This window comes from Meriones unguiculatus, chromosome 12 (genome assembly GCF_030254825.1).
Source record: "Meriones unguiculatus strain TT.TT164.6M chromosome 12, Bangor_MerUng_6.1, whole genome shotgun sequence".
Taxonomy (NCBI): Eukaryota; Metazoa; Chordata; class Mammalia; order Rodentia; family Muridae; genus Meriones; species Meriones unguiculatus.
In genome coordinates this window covers 31,516,986-31,534,028 of record NC_083360.1, presented here as the reverse complement: position 1 = coordinate 31,534,028, position 17,043 = coordinate 31,516,986, and the positions used below count along the sequence as shown (strand labels likewise).

The following is a 17,043-nucleotide window of genomic DNA, read 5'->3' as shown; positions in this document are numbered from 1 at the left end:
AACAACAACAATAATATAGATTATAGCTCAAAATAAAAAATGGACATGAGGGGCTGGAGAGATGCCTCATTGGTTAAAAGCACTGGCTGCTCTTCCAGAGGTCCTGAGTTCAATTCCCAGCAACCACATGGTGGCTTTCAACCATCTGTAATGGAATCTGATTCCTTCTTCTGGTATACATGAAAACAGAGCACTCATATACATAAAATACATAAATCTTAAAAACAAACAAAAAGCTCGTTCTCCTAGAATGCAACCTTGATCTGCCCTACAGATAAGGTTGGGGGAACTAGTATGCTCTCCACCTCAATCTATCCTTCAAGGGAGGCTTGGAAAGAACTAGTCTATCTCAGAACACAGGGCTTTCTAACCTTGATCTATCCTATGAATAGGGTCAGGAGGAAACTAAACTGCACCCAATAATGTTACCCAGGGTGTACCTGAAAAGTGGCAGAGACAGACCTACAGGCATGGGTAAATGCAACTCAGGCCCACACTGGGAACCAGTCTTGGGTCATTTAGGTTGCACTGACCATCCTTCAGTTGGCTAGCTATTTCTCTCTCTAGATGCTGGGCTGAGAGACTCAAGGAGGATTAGGTGAAGCTCCATCCATCTCTCTCAATCTTGTTTTCACTTTACAGATAGGAATGAAATCCTTCCAGACTCCTTCAAATTCCCCACTGACTTGCCTCCTGAACAGCTGTTTAGTCTTTTTCTCAAGCAGTGCATGGTCTAAACACTTCCTAGGAAAAATAAAAGGTGGCTCCCAGGAGCAACTCTTAATGCCATCCTTCAATTAAAGCTATTTTGTAAACAAGAGAAAAGTTCCCCTAAAATTCCTAAATTTTTCTATGTCCAAATTTTCTTTTCCTTTTAGGATCTTGAAAGTAAAGACACACTTGAGTAGTGTGTCTAACCAAGGTTTGTTTAATAGTGCTTAATTTCTGCCCAGGCTTCACCTAAATATTGAACATTACTTAAAAATACCAAACTGATACAACTGCCCCTCTGGGTGTCCAATAACCGTATCTGGAGGCATACACTGACTGATGTGATCAGAGGAATTAAAAAGGAGAATTTCCCTTGTCCTCCAAGGTCAGCCAACGCCCCGGGATCTGTGGGGCATCTCTCAAGATGTCCTGTACTATAACTGTGGAAAACCAGATTCTTGTTCAGGGAGGAATGGACGGTAAGCAGTGTCCAGCCTGCAAAGAGGAGGGTCAACAAAGAGGGAAAAAATTCCTCCGCACTCCTAAACGAAGCAGTGGTCAAGTTAGGTCTTTGACGTATCCTAATAGAGAGATTAAACAGCAAAAGCTAGAGATTAACTCCCCAAGACCAAGTAACCTTTAGGAATCAGATCTTCAACTGGCCTTGATCCAAAAATGAAACAAATAATTAAAAAAATTAAATCTGGCTATCTACACGGTCTTCAACACCCAGCATAAAAATGCAGCCAGGTTTAAAATAATCAGTGTTTTTCTTTAACAGTGCTCAGTACTGTGCTTAACCATGACATATTACTTGGACATGTGTTTCTCATTAGTGTTTTGCTTCTTGATAACACTGTTTCTCACAGCTGTAATATGATGTCCTGTGTTCTAACCAATCACGTTCTTGCCAAATAGCCTGTCTTCAAACTCACAGGTTTGGATAATTATTTAAGATATCAAATCTGGCTGGGTGTCATGGTACAATACAAGCCTTTAATGACAGCACTCAGGAGTCAAAGACAGGTGAATCCCTCAGTTAAAGACCAGTCAGATCTATGCAGAAAGTTCCAGGTCGGCCAGGGCAACACGGAGAAAACCTGTCTCGAAAAACAAAAATCAAAATAAACAAACAAAAAAACAAAATCATGTCCATGGGACATTGCTGGAAAACCTGATAAAAGTTATTTTTTGTTGTTGTTCTTGTTTTAAAATGCCAACTGGATGCTGATGTCTGGTTGTGACTTCAACAAATAGAACCTAGATTTCTCTCATATTTGGCCCATATTATCCTCCTCCACAGGACATTACAGCTAGTACATGGGCAGAGGCATTTCTTGCTGGTAAGACATCGCCATAAGCTTTCTACAGGATTCTGGTAAAAAAGTTCTGATACGGGCTGGAGAGATGGCTCAGAGGTTAAGAGGGCACCAGATCTCACTACAGATGGTCATGAGCCACCACGTGGTTACTGAGAATTGAACTCAGGACCTTTGGAAGAACAGCCAGTGCTCTTAATCTCTGAGCCATCTCTCCAGGCCCCTTCCTTAATTCTTTAATTGGCAGAGAAAATCAACATGATCAAGACCTGTAGATATCAGCTTTAAATGCCCAACATGGGCACTGGGAATGGATCCTAGGTCCTCTGCAAGAGTGATACATGCTTTTAACCACTGGCGATCTCCTCAATGTCTCTCTTCACTTTTCAAAGTAGGTTGTAAGCATGGTCACTTCCCTCCTGGATATGGCTTCGTGAGCACAGAGGCTGCTCCTCTGCAGAATGAAATGAAGACTACGGGTTCACTGCTGTTTTATAGCTGTGAAGAGACACCACAACCATAGGAACCCTTATAAAGGCAAACGCTTAGATTATGGCTGGATTACAATTTCAGAGGTTTCGTCCATCATCATCATGGCAGGAGGCATGGCAGTGTGCAGGCAGACATGGTGCTGAAGGAGTTGAGAGTTCTACATATTTATTGATCGGAAGGCATCGAGGAGACTGGCCCACACTGGGCAGAGCTTGAACATAGGAGACCTCAAAGCCCATCCCCACGGTGACTCACTTCTTCCAACAAGGCCAGGTTTACTCCAACAAGGCTACACCTCCTAACAGTGCTATTCCCTATGGGACAAGCATTAAAACACATCAATCTATGGGTGCCAAGCCTATTCAAAAGACCACATTCCACTCCCTGGCCCCCATAGACTTGTATCCAAAATGTAATGCAAAATGCATTTAGTCCAGTGTCAAAAGTCCCCATGGTCTATCACAGTCTGGACAATGCTTAAAAGTCCAAAGTTCAAAGTGTCTTCTGTGATTCATGGATCTCTTAAATATAACCCCTTATAAAATCAAAATCACAAAGCAGATCATATACTTTCAACATATCATGGCACGGGATATACATTACCATTCCAAAATGTAGATAAGGGAGGATGGTGAGGAAATACTGGACTAAAGAAAGACCAAAAGCCAGCTGGGCAAACTCCAACTCTGCACCTCCATGCCTGATGTCAAAGCACTCCTCAGATCTCCAGCTCCTTTCAGCTTTGTTGACAGCAAGACGCTTCTTTCTCTTGGGCTGTTTCCAATCCCTATTAGCAGTCTTCCTTCACAGGGATCTCATGGCCCTGGCCTCTGTAACATCTTGGGGTCTCCAAGGCAATCCAGGCTGCACTTTCACAGCTTCATGCAATGGCCTCTGTGGGCCTCCATGCAGGGACACCCTTGCCCACACATCTGGCCTCAGCAGCTTTCCTTAGTAGAAGAAATATTTCTTGACCCTAATGCTAGAACCACACGGCTGAAGCTGACAAGTTCTGATGCTTGCTGGGGCTGGAACATGGTTCCCTTAACCAATTACAACTTCACCAGCTTTCTGTTTTCAATGGTTTCCTTCACTGTCTAAGCTTGGCTGTCATGGAATTTCCTCTGTAGACCACGCTGGCCTTGAACTCAGAAATCTACATGCAGGCTGGAGAGATGGCTCAGCAGTTTAGAGCACTTCCAGAGTCCTGAGTTCAATTCCCAGCAGCCATATGGTGACTGGGATCTGATGCCCTCTTCTGGCAGGCAGGTGTACATGCAGATAGAACACTCAAACAGAAATCTGCATGCTTCGGTCTCCAGGCCTTGACCTAGGCTTTTCTTTAATTCCTTTTCATTATAGAGCTTTATACGCAAGGCCACTATGCCTCAAGATTTAGATTAAAGGCGTATGTTAATCCGGATCAAATATGTGTCACCCCAACTCAAAATCCAGATCAAAAGCCTGTTCTGTGTCTTCCAGCCTCAAGATCTAGATCAAAGGCATGCTGTCTTCCTGCCTCAAGATCTTGATGAGGTCTGTGCCCGTTTCCGGACTCTAGTTCATTCCAGATAAAGTCAAGATGACAATCAAGAATAGCATCATAATCCACCCTTGTCAAGTTGACACACAGCCATGTTCCCTTACGTCCAAATGAAAACACTAATACGTCATAACAACACCTAACTCTCCCTTGCACAACTGAAAATGAATTGTAAATTTAGAATTGGTGGCAATGTCCCCTGGGGAAATACCCTTTTCAAGATGAAAGCTTAGCTGGGTAGAATCTTGTCCCTTAATTCCATTTAATATCCTTATTCTGTTTATCTCTTTGAACGCAAGATTTAAATCCATTCTGCTTCCTGGTGCCTCTGAACCATACATTTTGTATTTTTCCTTTCTCAGCTTGCTACATTTGATCTAAATGCTCTTCATACGAGTGACCCACAAGACAGAATCTATGCTGGGCTGTTTTGAGATTTCCTTTGCCAATGCAATTCATCTAAATCTCAAACAGCCACATTAGTCACCAAAACAGCACAAGAAGGATCTCCAGGCAACACACTAAAATTCTCCTCTGAAGGCTCCTGAGCCAGGCCCCACAGTTCAAACCACCCTCGGCACTGCCATCTCCCTTTTCCCACCAGAATGACCCGCTAAGCAACACTGAGAGTGTCCAACTGCTTTCCTAACCCAAAATCCCCAAATCTACAGTCCTCCACGCCAAAGCAGGTCAGGCCTGTCACAGCCATACTCCAGTCCCTGCTACCAGCTTTTCAGTTATAGTTTCTATTGCTGTGAAGAGGCACCATGACCATGGCAAACTCTTATAAAGGCAAACATTTCATTGGGGCTGGATTACCATTTCAAAGGTTTAGTCCATTATCATCACAGTGGGAAGCACGGCAATGTGGAAACAGACTTGGTGCTAGAGGAGCAGAGAGTTCTACATTTGGATCTGAAGGCAGCCACGAGGAGTCTGTCCCATGCTGGGCAGAGCTTGAGCATAGGAGACCTCAGAGCCTGCCCCACAGTGACCTGCCCTGTGGGTCACACATCCAAACACATGAGTCTATGTAGTCCATTCAAAGTACCACAATTGCTTAGGCTCCCCCTGCGAGTTCCAGCATGTAGTTACTAGTTAGAAAAAGCCACAAGTGTTCCCGTTAATGACCATGTTTGTAGTAGGCTTTCTGTTGTTTTCAACAATCACCTCATTTTACTCCTGGGGATAGTAATAGGCCATTAAAAATATGATAAACAAAAGATGTGGGTAATAAAGACAAAGACTACAAAGTTCTCGCTCCACAGTGCTGGGGGAGGCGAGGTGCCACTCTATAGCACTCTCTACTCATGGCTTTCGGCTGGAACAGACTCCCTGAATTTGGCCTAAAACACTAAAATGCAAAATACATAAACTGTTTATAGAGTCTCACTATATGGCTCAAGTTGCCTTCAAACCTATTATCTTCCTGTCTTAGCCTACTGAAGGCCTGTGGTATACAGTAAGTATGCAGTACCACGCCCAGCTTACACAGAATTCCTTCTGACTCAGTAATTCTGCCTCTACACAGTTATCCTGGAAATGACAAAGGTGTCACTAAGACTGTCTATGGCAGTCACAACAGAGTACGACTCAGTGAAATGGTTGCTGAGGCTCCAGTGATGACCACCTGCCAGGTTACGTAAGGACATAGCTGTGCTTCAAAAGGTAGTTAATTTAACACCCTATGTTCTTCCAGCTTCCAGCTGAGTGAACAGATGGCGCCGGCAAGACCTTCAGCTGCTCCTTACCTGCGTTACAGGCCTGAAGAGGCATCTTCTGGAAGGACCCCAGGAAATGGCGTGTGGCAGCATGCTCATTGTGACAGGGGCTACAACCAAGAAAAATGATCATTAAAAATGAAAAATTTTGATTCTATTTAGAAACAGAATTGGCTTATTTGACCTACTTATTTTCCCTTTGAAGAAGATATTGACTAATCTGATTTTTAACTTAAAGTGGCTCCACAAAAGTCACACTACCCTTCAACTGTAGAAATGCCCTATAGATGACCCAATAAAAAGTACATACATCCTATCAAAGCCCATAAATGGAAAGCCTCTCCGACAATCACAAACATTAATTAATTAATTAAACTGATGAATGAGTTGTCAACTTAAAACTTTTGTTTGTTTTTTTGTTTTGTTTTGTTTTTTTTAAGACAGGGCTTATCTCTATAACAGCCCTGGCTGTCCTGGAACTCTCTTTGTAGATCAGGCTGGCCTCAAACTCAAGAGATCTGCCTACCTCTGCCTCCCAAGTGCTGGGATTAAAGGTGTGCACCACATCCACTCAGCTCCAAAATTAATAAAATAAAATAAAATAAAACTGTGATAAAGATGCTGAAGTTTGGGCTGGAGAGATGGCTCAGCAGTTAAGAGCACTGACTGTTTGTTCCAGAGGACCCAGGTTCAATTCCCAGCACCCACATGGCAGCTCACAACTGTCTATAACTCCAAGATCTGACACCCTCACACAGACATACATGTAGACAAAATACCAATGCACATTAAAAAAAAAAAAAAAAAAAAGATGCTGAAGTGTAGCTCTTCACAGTTGATGGCTTCTGGTGGGGTGGGGAAGGTCTCAGTTTTCTTTAACAGGCTGGCCACTAGGAGTTTGACCATGCTCCAGTGAGTATATGGGTACACAACTGGGGTTTTCTGCTTCTGTTTTTGTTTTGTTTTTTGGTAAAGGGGGGCAGAGGACATAAGAGTGAGAGGGTGGATCTGGGAGAAATGGAAAGCAAGTGTGATCAGGCTGCATTGTATGAAATTCCCAAAGTAATTAATAAAAATATGTTGGTGAAAAAATTATTTTTAAAGATTTATTTATTATTTATACATTGTCCTGCCTGCATGTATGCCTGCAGGCTAGAGAGGGCACCAGATCTCATTAAAGATGGTTGTGAGCCACCATGTGGTTGCTGGGAATTAAACTCAGGACCATTGGAAGAGCAGCCAGTGCTCTTAACCTCTGAGCCATCTCTCCGGCCCTTAATTTTTTTTTTTTTTTAAGCTCTGTGTATGTGTCCCTATGTGGGTATGTGCATGTGCCTGTGGAAGCCAGGGGAGGGTGTTGAGAACTGAACTTGGGTCATCTCCAAGAGCTGGAAGTATACACTCAAGTATACTGAGCATCTCTCTAGCCTTACTGATTGGCAACTCATCCTGAAGCCAAGGTTTTGGCCTTAAGCTTACTATGTAACTGAGGCCTCTATTTCCTGAGTGCTGGCATCACAGGTGTGGGACACCAAGGCCAGCTTGGCAACATTAATACAGTTTGGAGATCCTATAGTTTTGTTACCGATGTGAGTTTCCCGACTTTAACCACCACACCACAGTTAATGAAAGAAATGTCCTCACAGGAGAAGCTGAAATAATTAACATCATAGAGTGTACCTTGCTCTATGCTGCAGACACAGGGATCTACACAGGAAAAGAGAATACAAACAGCATGGGAGTTTGCAGAATCTGAGTGAGGGGTTCTCGAGACAGGATTTCCCTGTGTAGCCTTGGCTCTCCTGGACTCACTTTGTAGACCAGGAAGCTTCGAACTCACCTGTTTTTCAAGTGATAGAACAATGACTGTTACAACTCACGAAATGGCAAAGTATGTTGGGAGACTGATACAGGAGGATTGCTCAGGACTAGCCTAGGCTACACAGTAAGAGGACATCTCAAAACACAAAAACAAAACAAGAGAGGGTTTTATACATTGCTTAATGTGTTTCCCCAAACTCAATGTTTTGGGGAGGATGTGGATGACAAAACAATCCACCATCTCTGGATACATTGAGTGTTGCAGGATATTTGATCCCATTATGAATCCCAAGATTGTGAACTGTAAAAACCTGTTTCTTGTTTGATATGGCTGAGCCCTAGCACACACATTTAATCCAAGGGCTTTCTGTATACAGGATTTAATAAGTCAAGCCTAGGTCAAGAGCAAATAACCAACTGACAGAGATTAAGTAGAAAGGAGGGACTTTGAGAGAAATGTATTTAAGACAGCATGAAGAAAGAGCTTTCTGGCTCTTTGGCTTTTAGCTTTCTCCTTGCAGGCTGTCAGCTGAGTTAACAAGCTTTTAGCTTTGGGCTTTTGTTTTTTACCTTTTTCCTTTAGATGTTAGCAGGGTAAGAAAGTCAGTTGGGTGCTTTCTCTGCCTTTCTAAGCTAGCAAAATTTCACCCCAGCATCTGGCTCCTGAGTCTTCATTGGTAAAATGGAATGATTTGGGATTTTCTTTCTTTATAACAACTGAGGTTGTCTGTACACCCACCTTTCCTCAAAGAACGCCCCATTCCTGCCAGCTTGTCTCTCACGACATAAACACGATAATTCTGCAGCTTACACCGATACTATGCACCGCATCTCTCTCCGGTTTCAACCCCACCTATCTTCTTTTTCACCGCAGCTTTTTTGTTTGTTTGTTTGAGACAGGATTTCTATGTGTAGTCTTGGCTGTCTTGGACTCACTGGCCTCAAACTCAAAGAGACCTGCCTACCTCTAACTCCCCTCATGGTGGGATTATAGGTGTGCACCACCATGCCTGGCCTCTCTGAAGCTTTCAAAGGGCTGTCCAGTGAGAAAACAGCCAACCCAATATTCATTGAGAGGAGAATGAGTTGGATGCCTACCTGGGTTGAATGTGTTCCTTGCTGCACTAAGTGTAATGCAGAAAAGTAAAGCAAGGGAACTAAAGGGTAGAGTCTGCTCAGGAGGGCAAGCCTAGCCTATACCTTGGACAGAATAAAACCAAACTGAGAAGAGCATAAATCTGCATGAGAAGAGGGCCATGCTGGCTACTTTTATATCAACCTGGCACAAGCTAGAGTCTTGTGCTGAGAAGGGGCTTCAAATAAAAAAATGCCTGTACAAGATCGGGCTGCAGCCAGCTTGTAGGGTTTTTGTGTTTTTGTTTTGAGGCATGGTTTCTCCATGTAGTCCTGGCTGTTCTGGAACCCAGAGACAGAGGCCTCTGCCTCTGGAGTGCTGGGATTAAAGGCATACGCCATCTCACCTAGCCTTTTTTTTTTTTTTAGATTTATTTATCCTTTTTTTTTTTTTTAAGATTTATTTATCCTTTTATGTGTGGATGTTTTCTGTCTGCATGTTTGTCTATGCTTGGTACTCTCAAAGTCTAGAAAAGGGCATTGGAGCCCCTGGAACTAGAGTTACACACAGATAGTTGTGAGGTATGTGGGTGCTGGGAATTTACCCTGGGTCCTTTGGAAGAATAGCCAATGCTCCTCTCTGCTGAGCCATATCTCTAGTACCTTAGGAGTCTTCTTAATTAGTGACTGATGTGGGAGGGCCCAGCCCATTGTGGTTTGGGCCACCCTGGGCTGCTGGTCCCAGGTTCTGTAAGAAAGCAGGCTGAGCAAGCCAGTAAGCAGGATCCTCCATGGCCTCTGCATCAGCTCTTGAGTCTAGGTTCCTGCCCTGTGTGAGTACCTGCCCTCACTGCATTTGATAATGAACTTCATAGGGAAGCGTAAGTGAAATAAACCCTTTCCTCTCCAATTTGCTTTAGTCATGGTGTTTCATTACGGCAACAGCAACCTTAACTAAAACAAGCTGGTACTAGCACAGTGGGGAATGGCTGTGACAGACTTGACCACGTTTTGGGGAGGATTGTAGAAGGACTTCTAAACTTTGTGTGTGTGTGTGGGGGGGAGCCATTGAGTGTTGAGAGCTCAGTGAGCTGTTCTGTAGGAAAGATAAGAGTGTTGAGGGCAATGCAGAAGATGGAGGTCTGGCTTGTGAAGTTTCAGAGGGAAGTTTAAAGACTTTAAAGACTATAAGGGCCTTTCACTATTTTGAATTAAAATTCTGTGATCTGGTCAGCTGCAGGTGAAGAGCCAACCACAATTAACAACAGACTGGCACCACTGACGTGAAACCTTTGCATTACTGGGGCAGTGGATTGATGCTGGTTAGCTAGAGCCAAAAAATCAGCAGTTACTGAGAAGAGACCGGCAACAATTATTGACATGAAACCTGCTGGGAGGTGTCTCCTCAGCACACAGAAGCTGTGTTCCAGAATCAGCTTCCTCCTGCTGGCAGTCAGACTTGGTAGTGTACTGGTTTTGAAGGTATATAGGGGTCATGGAGAGCAGCTACGGCTTGGCACTGGGGCAGGGCTGGAGTCCCAGGAAAGAGCCCAGCAGAGGCTACTGGTGAGGTGCCAGTACCAAGATGGCCACCAAGAATAGCAGCAGCATTAGAGTGAAACCAGTCAGAACCTCCAAGACAAGCTATGTGTGCTGCAGAGGGCAGATCTGGAGAAATGACCTACGACCCTGGGAGGAGTCCATAAGACTGGGAGTGAATCCCAGCCACTGGACACTGAGTTATTTACACTGTTAGAGTGTGGTTTTACTTTGTTCCAATTGCTGACTGTAAGCCAGGCGCACTGGCGCATGCCTGCAAAGTTTGGGAGATTACAGAGATTACAGCGTGGGAGGCAGAGGCAGGTGGGTCTGTGAGTTTGAGGCCAGGCTGGTCTACAAAGTGAGTCCAGGACAAGCCAAGGCTACACAGAGAAACCCTGTCTCAAAAGATAAAAGCAAACAAACAAATAAAACAAAGAATAAGAACAACAACAAAAAAGTAATAGCCAATTGTGACTGTGTCCTGGTCCTTCCTTCTCAAAGTAAGAAAGTATTTGACTTATTATTTATTTTACAGGAGCCCACAGTTGAGAGACTGGATTTTTTAAATATTTCAGGATTTGAAAGAAACTTTGTTTTGTTTTTAAAATGGATTTTTAAATTTTATTTAGTTCTTCAAGACAGGGTTTCTCTGTACAGCACTGCATCTCCTGGAACTCACTCTGTAGACCAGGCTAGCTTTGGAACTCAAGAGCTTTGACTGCCTCTGCCTCCTGAGTGCTAGGATTATGGGTGTAGGACACCAGGGCCCAGCAAGAGACTGAATTTTAAAGTGTCTGAATTTGTAGACTATGGGAGTTTTAAAGTTTGTAAAGTGTTTTATATGGTAATGTAAAGATTAATGTGTGACTGTGGGATAGACAAGAAAAGAGTTGTGGCTTAACAGTGAGGTATTTGTATGTCAAGCTGACAAAGGGTCAGTTGTGCTGGCTAGTTTTACGTCAACTTGACACAAGCTAGAGTCATCTGAGAGAAGGGAGCTTCAATTAAAAAAAATGCCTCCAGCCAAGCGGTGGTGGTGCACACCTTTGATCCCAGCACTCAGGAGGCAGAGGTAGGTTGATCTCCATGAGTTCGAGGCCATCCTGGTCTACAAAGCGTTTCAGTTCAGCCAGGGCTACACAGAGAAACCCTGTATCGAAAGAACAAACAAATGCTTCTATAAGGTTGGGCTGCAGCCAAGCTTGTAGGGCATTTTCTTAACTAGTGTTTGATGTGGGAGGGTTCAGACCATTATGGGTGTGTCCATCCCTGGGCTGGTAGTCCTAGGTTCTGTAAGACAGCAGGCTGGAACCATATGCAGAATAAACACTTTCCTCCCCAAGTCGCTTTGGTCGTCATGTTTCACTATAGCACTAGAAACCCTAACTGAGATAGGGTGTAATCCACACAGCAGGTAAACAGACCAGAGAGATGGTACATACTGAGTAGCAAGAAAACTGATGGAAGAGAAGGGAAGCAAAGGCCTGGGACGGGCAAGACAGAGGGGCTGCTCTTGTTCTGAAAAGACCGTTGTATCTGTCTGTGGCAAGTAGGAAATAACAGGCCAAGAGTCAAACAAGAAGATTGGTATTACAGGCACTCGTGTGAGATGGGGAACTCTACCAACAGACAAGCGGAAATGGGCAGACTAGGTGTGTCTTTCTTTCTTTCTTTCTTTCTTTCTTTCTTTCTTTCTTTCTTTCTTTTTTCTTCTTTCTTTTTGGCTTTTCAAGGTAGGGCTTCTCAATGTAGCCCTGACTGTCCTGGAGCTCACTCCGTAGACCAGGCTTGCCTCAAATTCAGAGATCCACATCTGCCTCTGCCTCTCCAGTGCTGAGGTTAAAGGGGCACACAACTATCACCCATGTAGGAAGTGTTTTGAAGGTAGAGTTTTTTGTGCCTTGCCAAAGGACTGAATACAGACTTGTGAAAGAAGGAAACCAGTTGTGATTCCCAGGATCCACGTGGTAGTTCAAAGAACCTGTCTCACTGCAGCTCCAAAGGATTCAATGACCTCCTCTGTCCTCCACAGGCACCAGACATATGGTGCACAGACATACATGCAGGCCAAAACTGCATACATATTAAATAAAGGTTTTGAGAAAGAAAAAAGATTAAAGCCCAGAGAGAACAGGTGAGCTCAGTCAGGTATCTCTTCTTCAGAGAGAACCAAGGGTGCCACCTTCAAGCAGGCCATTAAAGCCGGGTGTGTGACCACACACCCACACACTTGTAACTGCAGCACTCGGGAAGGCAAGGCAGAAGGACCAGGTTGGGGAACACCATCCTTTCACAAAAATAAAAATAAAATGAGATTAAGCACTTGGCTTTGGTTCAAATCTTGGCTCAAATCCTGTGCAGCATAAGGACATATCTAAAATCTAAGCCTCAATTCCCTCAGCTGTGAAATCGGAACATACCTCTTTAGCAGTAAGCTCACCATGTACAACCCTTGGTCCAGGGACTGCCTGCTTACATATGGCTACTCATACAAAAAGGAAGGACATGACAAATGTCTTCATAGTTTGATATTTCTGTATACATGTGTTTTGCCTGCATATGCATGGACCACTTGCACGGACGCGTCCTGAGGAGCTCAAAACTGGGTATTGGAACTACAATTACAGATGGTGAGCAAGCTGCCATGTGGGTCTGGGAATTGAACTCTGCAAGAGCGGCCAGGGTTCAAGTGTGTGTTTTGTTGTTGTTTTGTTTGTTTTGATTTTCAGAAAAACAAAAAATAGAAAACAGAGTTTCTCCGTGTGGCCCTGGCCATCCTAGAACTTGCTCTGTAGACCACGCTTGTCTCTAACTCAGGGATCAGCCTGCCTTTGCCTCCTGAGTGCTGGGAGTAAAGCTGGGCACCACCACGGGTGGTGGAGACCTTGTTCTTAACCAGCAAGGCAACTCTGCAGCCCAAGACATCTTTAAAAGCAACAACAAAAAAGACATTCAATTAGTGCACACTGGGATGGCTATATCAATTTCCAATAACCAATGTCCACCCTGTTTCCAGCTGTAAAATGTTTTTATAGTATCTTTTGCCTGCATGTATGTATGTGCATCACATGTGTGCCCACAGAGGAGAGAAGAAGGCATCAAATCTCTTGGAACTGGAGTTACAAATGGTTGTGAGCCACCAGGTAGGTGCTGGGAACTCAATCCACGTCTTCTGTGAGAGCAGTAAGTGCTCTTAAAAACTGAGCCATTTATCCAGGCCCCCTCTCTCCTCCCCCCCCCAAAAAAAAGAACTTTTTTTCTTTTAGTTTTATTTCCACAAAAATTCAAAGACAGCCCAGGAGGGCAATACACTTTGCTCAGAGACAGGTGTTTGTGAATCTTCAATGTTGTTTGTGTGTTGAGTGTGTTTGTTGCCTGTGTGTTTCTCTAACCACCATGTGCATGCAGCGCCATGGAGGCCAGAAGAGGGTTTCTGGTCCTCTGGAACTGGAGTTACAGATGGTTGAGCTGCCATGTGGGTGCTGGGAACAGAACCTGGATCCTCTGGAGGAGCAGCAAGGGCCTTAGCCACCGAGCCATCTCTCCAGCCCCATAACATGCTTTTAATGTCTCCACAGGTATTAGGGTTTTAACTACAGTCTTCACTTCTCTCCCCTACTTTCAAAAGCTAGGAGAGTTCTAAAGCTGAACTGGCAGGTCTCTTGAAAGTTTTAGTCCACATTCGACCTGGTATCAAAATATTTAGTAAAGCATTCCCCTTGTCCACTAAACTGTAGAGTTCCCTACATATAAGGCTTATTCCAAATTAATTAGTTAATTAATCTTTGTGGGTAGTGTTTATGGGTGTGAATGTGTAAGACACAGGTCAACATTGGGTATCATTCCCCAGGAACCATCCATCTTGTTGGGGTTTTTGTTATGTTTTGCTTTATGTTTTTTTGTTTGTTTGTTTTGTTTTTTTTGAGATGGAGTCTGAGTATGTACCTCGGGTTGGCCTGGAATTCACTATGTAGACCACATTGGTCTTGAGTTCAACGAGATCCACCAACTTATGCTTCCTAAGTGCTGAGTTTAAAGGCATGTACCCTTTTTTTAAGACAAGGTCCATCACTGGCCTGAAGGCCACCAATTAAGGTCACCGATGAATCTAGACTGGCTGGCTAGTAAGCTCCAGGAATCTATCTGTCTCTACCACCGTCCCTGGGGTCACAGGCTGAAATCATGATGCCCAGATTTTTTACAGAGGTCCTGGGATACAATTCAGGTCCTTCTGCTTCCACTTTACCAACTGAGCTCTGTCCCCTGCCACTTAACTAGATCACCATAGCCTTCACTCCTCCTCTCTGCTAGGCCAAAGCAGTAGGGGCGTCATAAATATTTCTAAATGGAAGTCTTACATAAGTCACCACTCCCTAGGTGTTGTTGTCTGGACTTGCCTGAGCTTACAACCTGGAGTGCTTGAAAAAAACTACAGTCCTCGGAGCCTCCATCATACCGCCTTCTGAATAAAAACTGGTCTGAAACTGGTGCATAACTGCTAATCTCTGTCTTTACTGAACATTGCAGCCATCCCTCCTTTTTGGCAGTTTGGTGGTGAGACACAGTCTCACGAAACCCAAATTAGCCCGTAACTCCCAATGGAGCTAAGGATGGTCTTGAATTTCTGATCCTCCTGTCTCCACTTCCCGAGTGTTTGGATTATAGGTGTGTGTGTGTGTGTGTGTGTGTGTGTGTGTGAGAGAGAGAGAGAGAGAGAGAGAGAGAGAGAGAGAACAACTTTCAGGAGTTTTCAGGTTTGCACCTTGTTTGGGCAGTCTTGCTGCTCTAGTCCCTGAGCTGCTAGCTCTCCTGCCGCCACCTCCCATCTCGATGCAGGTGTGCTGGGATTACAGTCCAGTGCCTCTCCAGTGTTCCACCTAAGTTCTACCGACCAAACTAGGGTCAGCTAGTGCCCTCACGGGGTCGTCCTCCCACTGCCCACTCTCACCAAGTACATTTAGAAGGCACGTGTAACCCTAAATTATGACCGAAGATGTTGCTCCATGTTGTGGGGCCCCCAACCACAGACTGTTTTTGTTGCTACTTCATAACTGCAACTTCGCTACTGTTATGAGTCATAATATAAGTATTTTTGGAGACAGAGGTTTGCCAAAGGTTGAGAACCGGTGTCCTAGACAGATCCTCATCCCCACTCCACCCTGGCACCAAATCCCAGTCTTGCCTACCAACACTGCAATGAAGTACGGCTTTTTTTCCTTCCACTTTTTAATAGTGAGTGAGGGACATCCTTTTTTTTTTTTCCTCACCATTATTTAAAATTCTTCAGGAGCTGGAGAGACGGCTCAGCGATTAAAAAACTCTAGCTGCTCTTTCAGAGGACCTGGGTCCAATTCCCAGCACCCAAAGGCCACTCACAACCATCTGTAATTACAGTTCTAGTGGACTAAATGTTCTCTTCCGGCCTCCATGGACACCAGGCACACACATGGGTACACAAACGTTCGTGCTGGCAAAACAGACATACATACATACACATGTATTTTAATGAGCAATACTGGGATTGGGGAGATGGCTTAGCAGTTAAGAGGACCAGGGTTCAGTTCCCAGCATCCATGTCAGATGGCTCACAACCACCTGTAATTCCAGGACATTCTTGAGGGCCCTATGGACACCTACAATCACACATATGCATGTCCAGGCACACACACGAGCACATGCACACACACCAATTGTAAAAGGTATAAGTCTTTGCCAGAGAGAAATAAGTACCTGGGCTGGCTATTAAGTGAGTGACTCAGGCAAGGTGAGAAATATCTTCCTTCTCTCCTCTCTGGATTAAGAACTCTCTCTTCTCCCCTCCCCTTCTCCAAAAACAATAAACAACTGGCTCATGCCCGTAATCCCAGCATTTCGGGAAGCACTTGAGAGGCTGAGACAGGGCTGCTGAGATTTCGAAGCCAGCCTGGGTTACCTAATGAAACGCTGTCTCAGACAACCAAATGAACAGGAGTTTACAAGATCCCTCAGGTCCCTTCCACCTCCAGCAGCCTAGGAATTTAAGCTGTCTAGCGTCAGCAGGATAAGGACCACAATTCTACAGCAGACTTTTGAGATAAGCAAATCTAATCCTTTCGCCGCAAAGCTTCAGACCCTCAAGTGAAAGTCGCTTTGCAGCGCTGTGCTCTTCCAGGTCACACCATCCTGCCGGGAATGGAAACGCTAGAGAAAAGGAGTTCGGCTCTGCTCCATTCTGGCGACCAGAAGGCAGCATATCACTCTGCTGTCCCTGTGCACTTACACACAGCTGGACCGGCGAGAGCCTTCAGGCCACACCCAATTCCCAGTCCACGCGGCGGCTGTAGCACCTGCTCTCGACCCACGGTAAAGGTGGCTCCGTGTCCTTCCCTGTCAGACCTACTCGTGGCGAGCCCGCGGGGAGAAATGGCTCCTCTCCCTAGAGCCTGGACTGGCCTGGCCTGGGCTGTCCCCCCCGCCCCAGCAGCCTCCCGCCTGGCCGTACCTGCGCCGCCACAGCGCGCCTCCAGGCAGAGAGCGGACACACCGGCGCCCACACGCCGCCATCTCGCCTGCTCCTGGGCGGACACGCCCCCTTCCGCCCTGGGACGCTCGCCGTGCCGTCACCCGGCCAATCAGGAACCTGAAAGGCTGGGCCCGGAAGCCTCGGCGCACTGCCCGCCCCCGGGAAGTGTACGGACCGGCGCTCCGGCTCGGTGCGCTGCGCCGCTCCTGCACCCGGAAAATCGGAGCCCCCTTGTGCTCAGTCTCGCTGTGTGTGCAAGCCGCCCGTACGCGGGCGCCCTCAGCAGGAGGGGTTGGGTCCCCCGCAACTGTACGTCGC

The 17,043-nt window shown here is 45.3% G+C and overlaps 1 protein-coding gene across 2 annotated transcripts in view; it reads right to left on the bottom strand.

The window, feature by feature from the left end:
* Window positions 1-16,836, bottom strand: part of Pisd (phosphatidylserine decarboxylase) — a 57,708-nt gene extending 40,872 nt beyond the window's left edge. The window contains exons 1-2 of one of the 2 annotated variants that reach the window (XM_021652006.2): window positions 16,705-16,836; window positions 5,817-5,896 (exon numbers count right to left, since the gene is read on the bottom strand). In XM_021652006.2, coding sequence (XP_021507681.1) covers window positions 5,817-5,885 — 69 coding nt within the window. In that variant the 5' untranslated portion in view covers window positions 5,886-5,896; window positions 16,705-16,836. The remainder of the gene's footprint in view (window positions 1-5,816; window positions 5,897-16,704) is intronic. The other variant, XM_021652024.2, reaches the window with a different exon arrangement.
* Window positions 16,837-17,043: the final 207 nt, after the last annotated feature.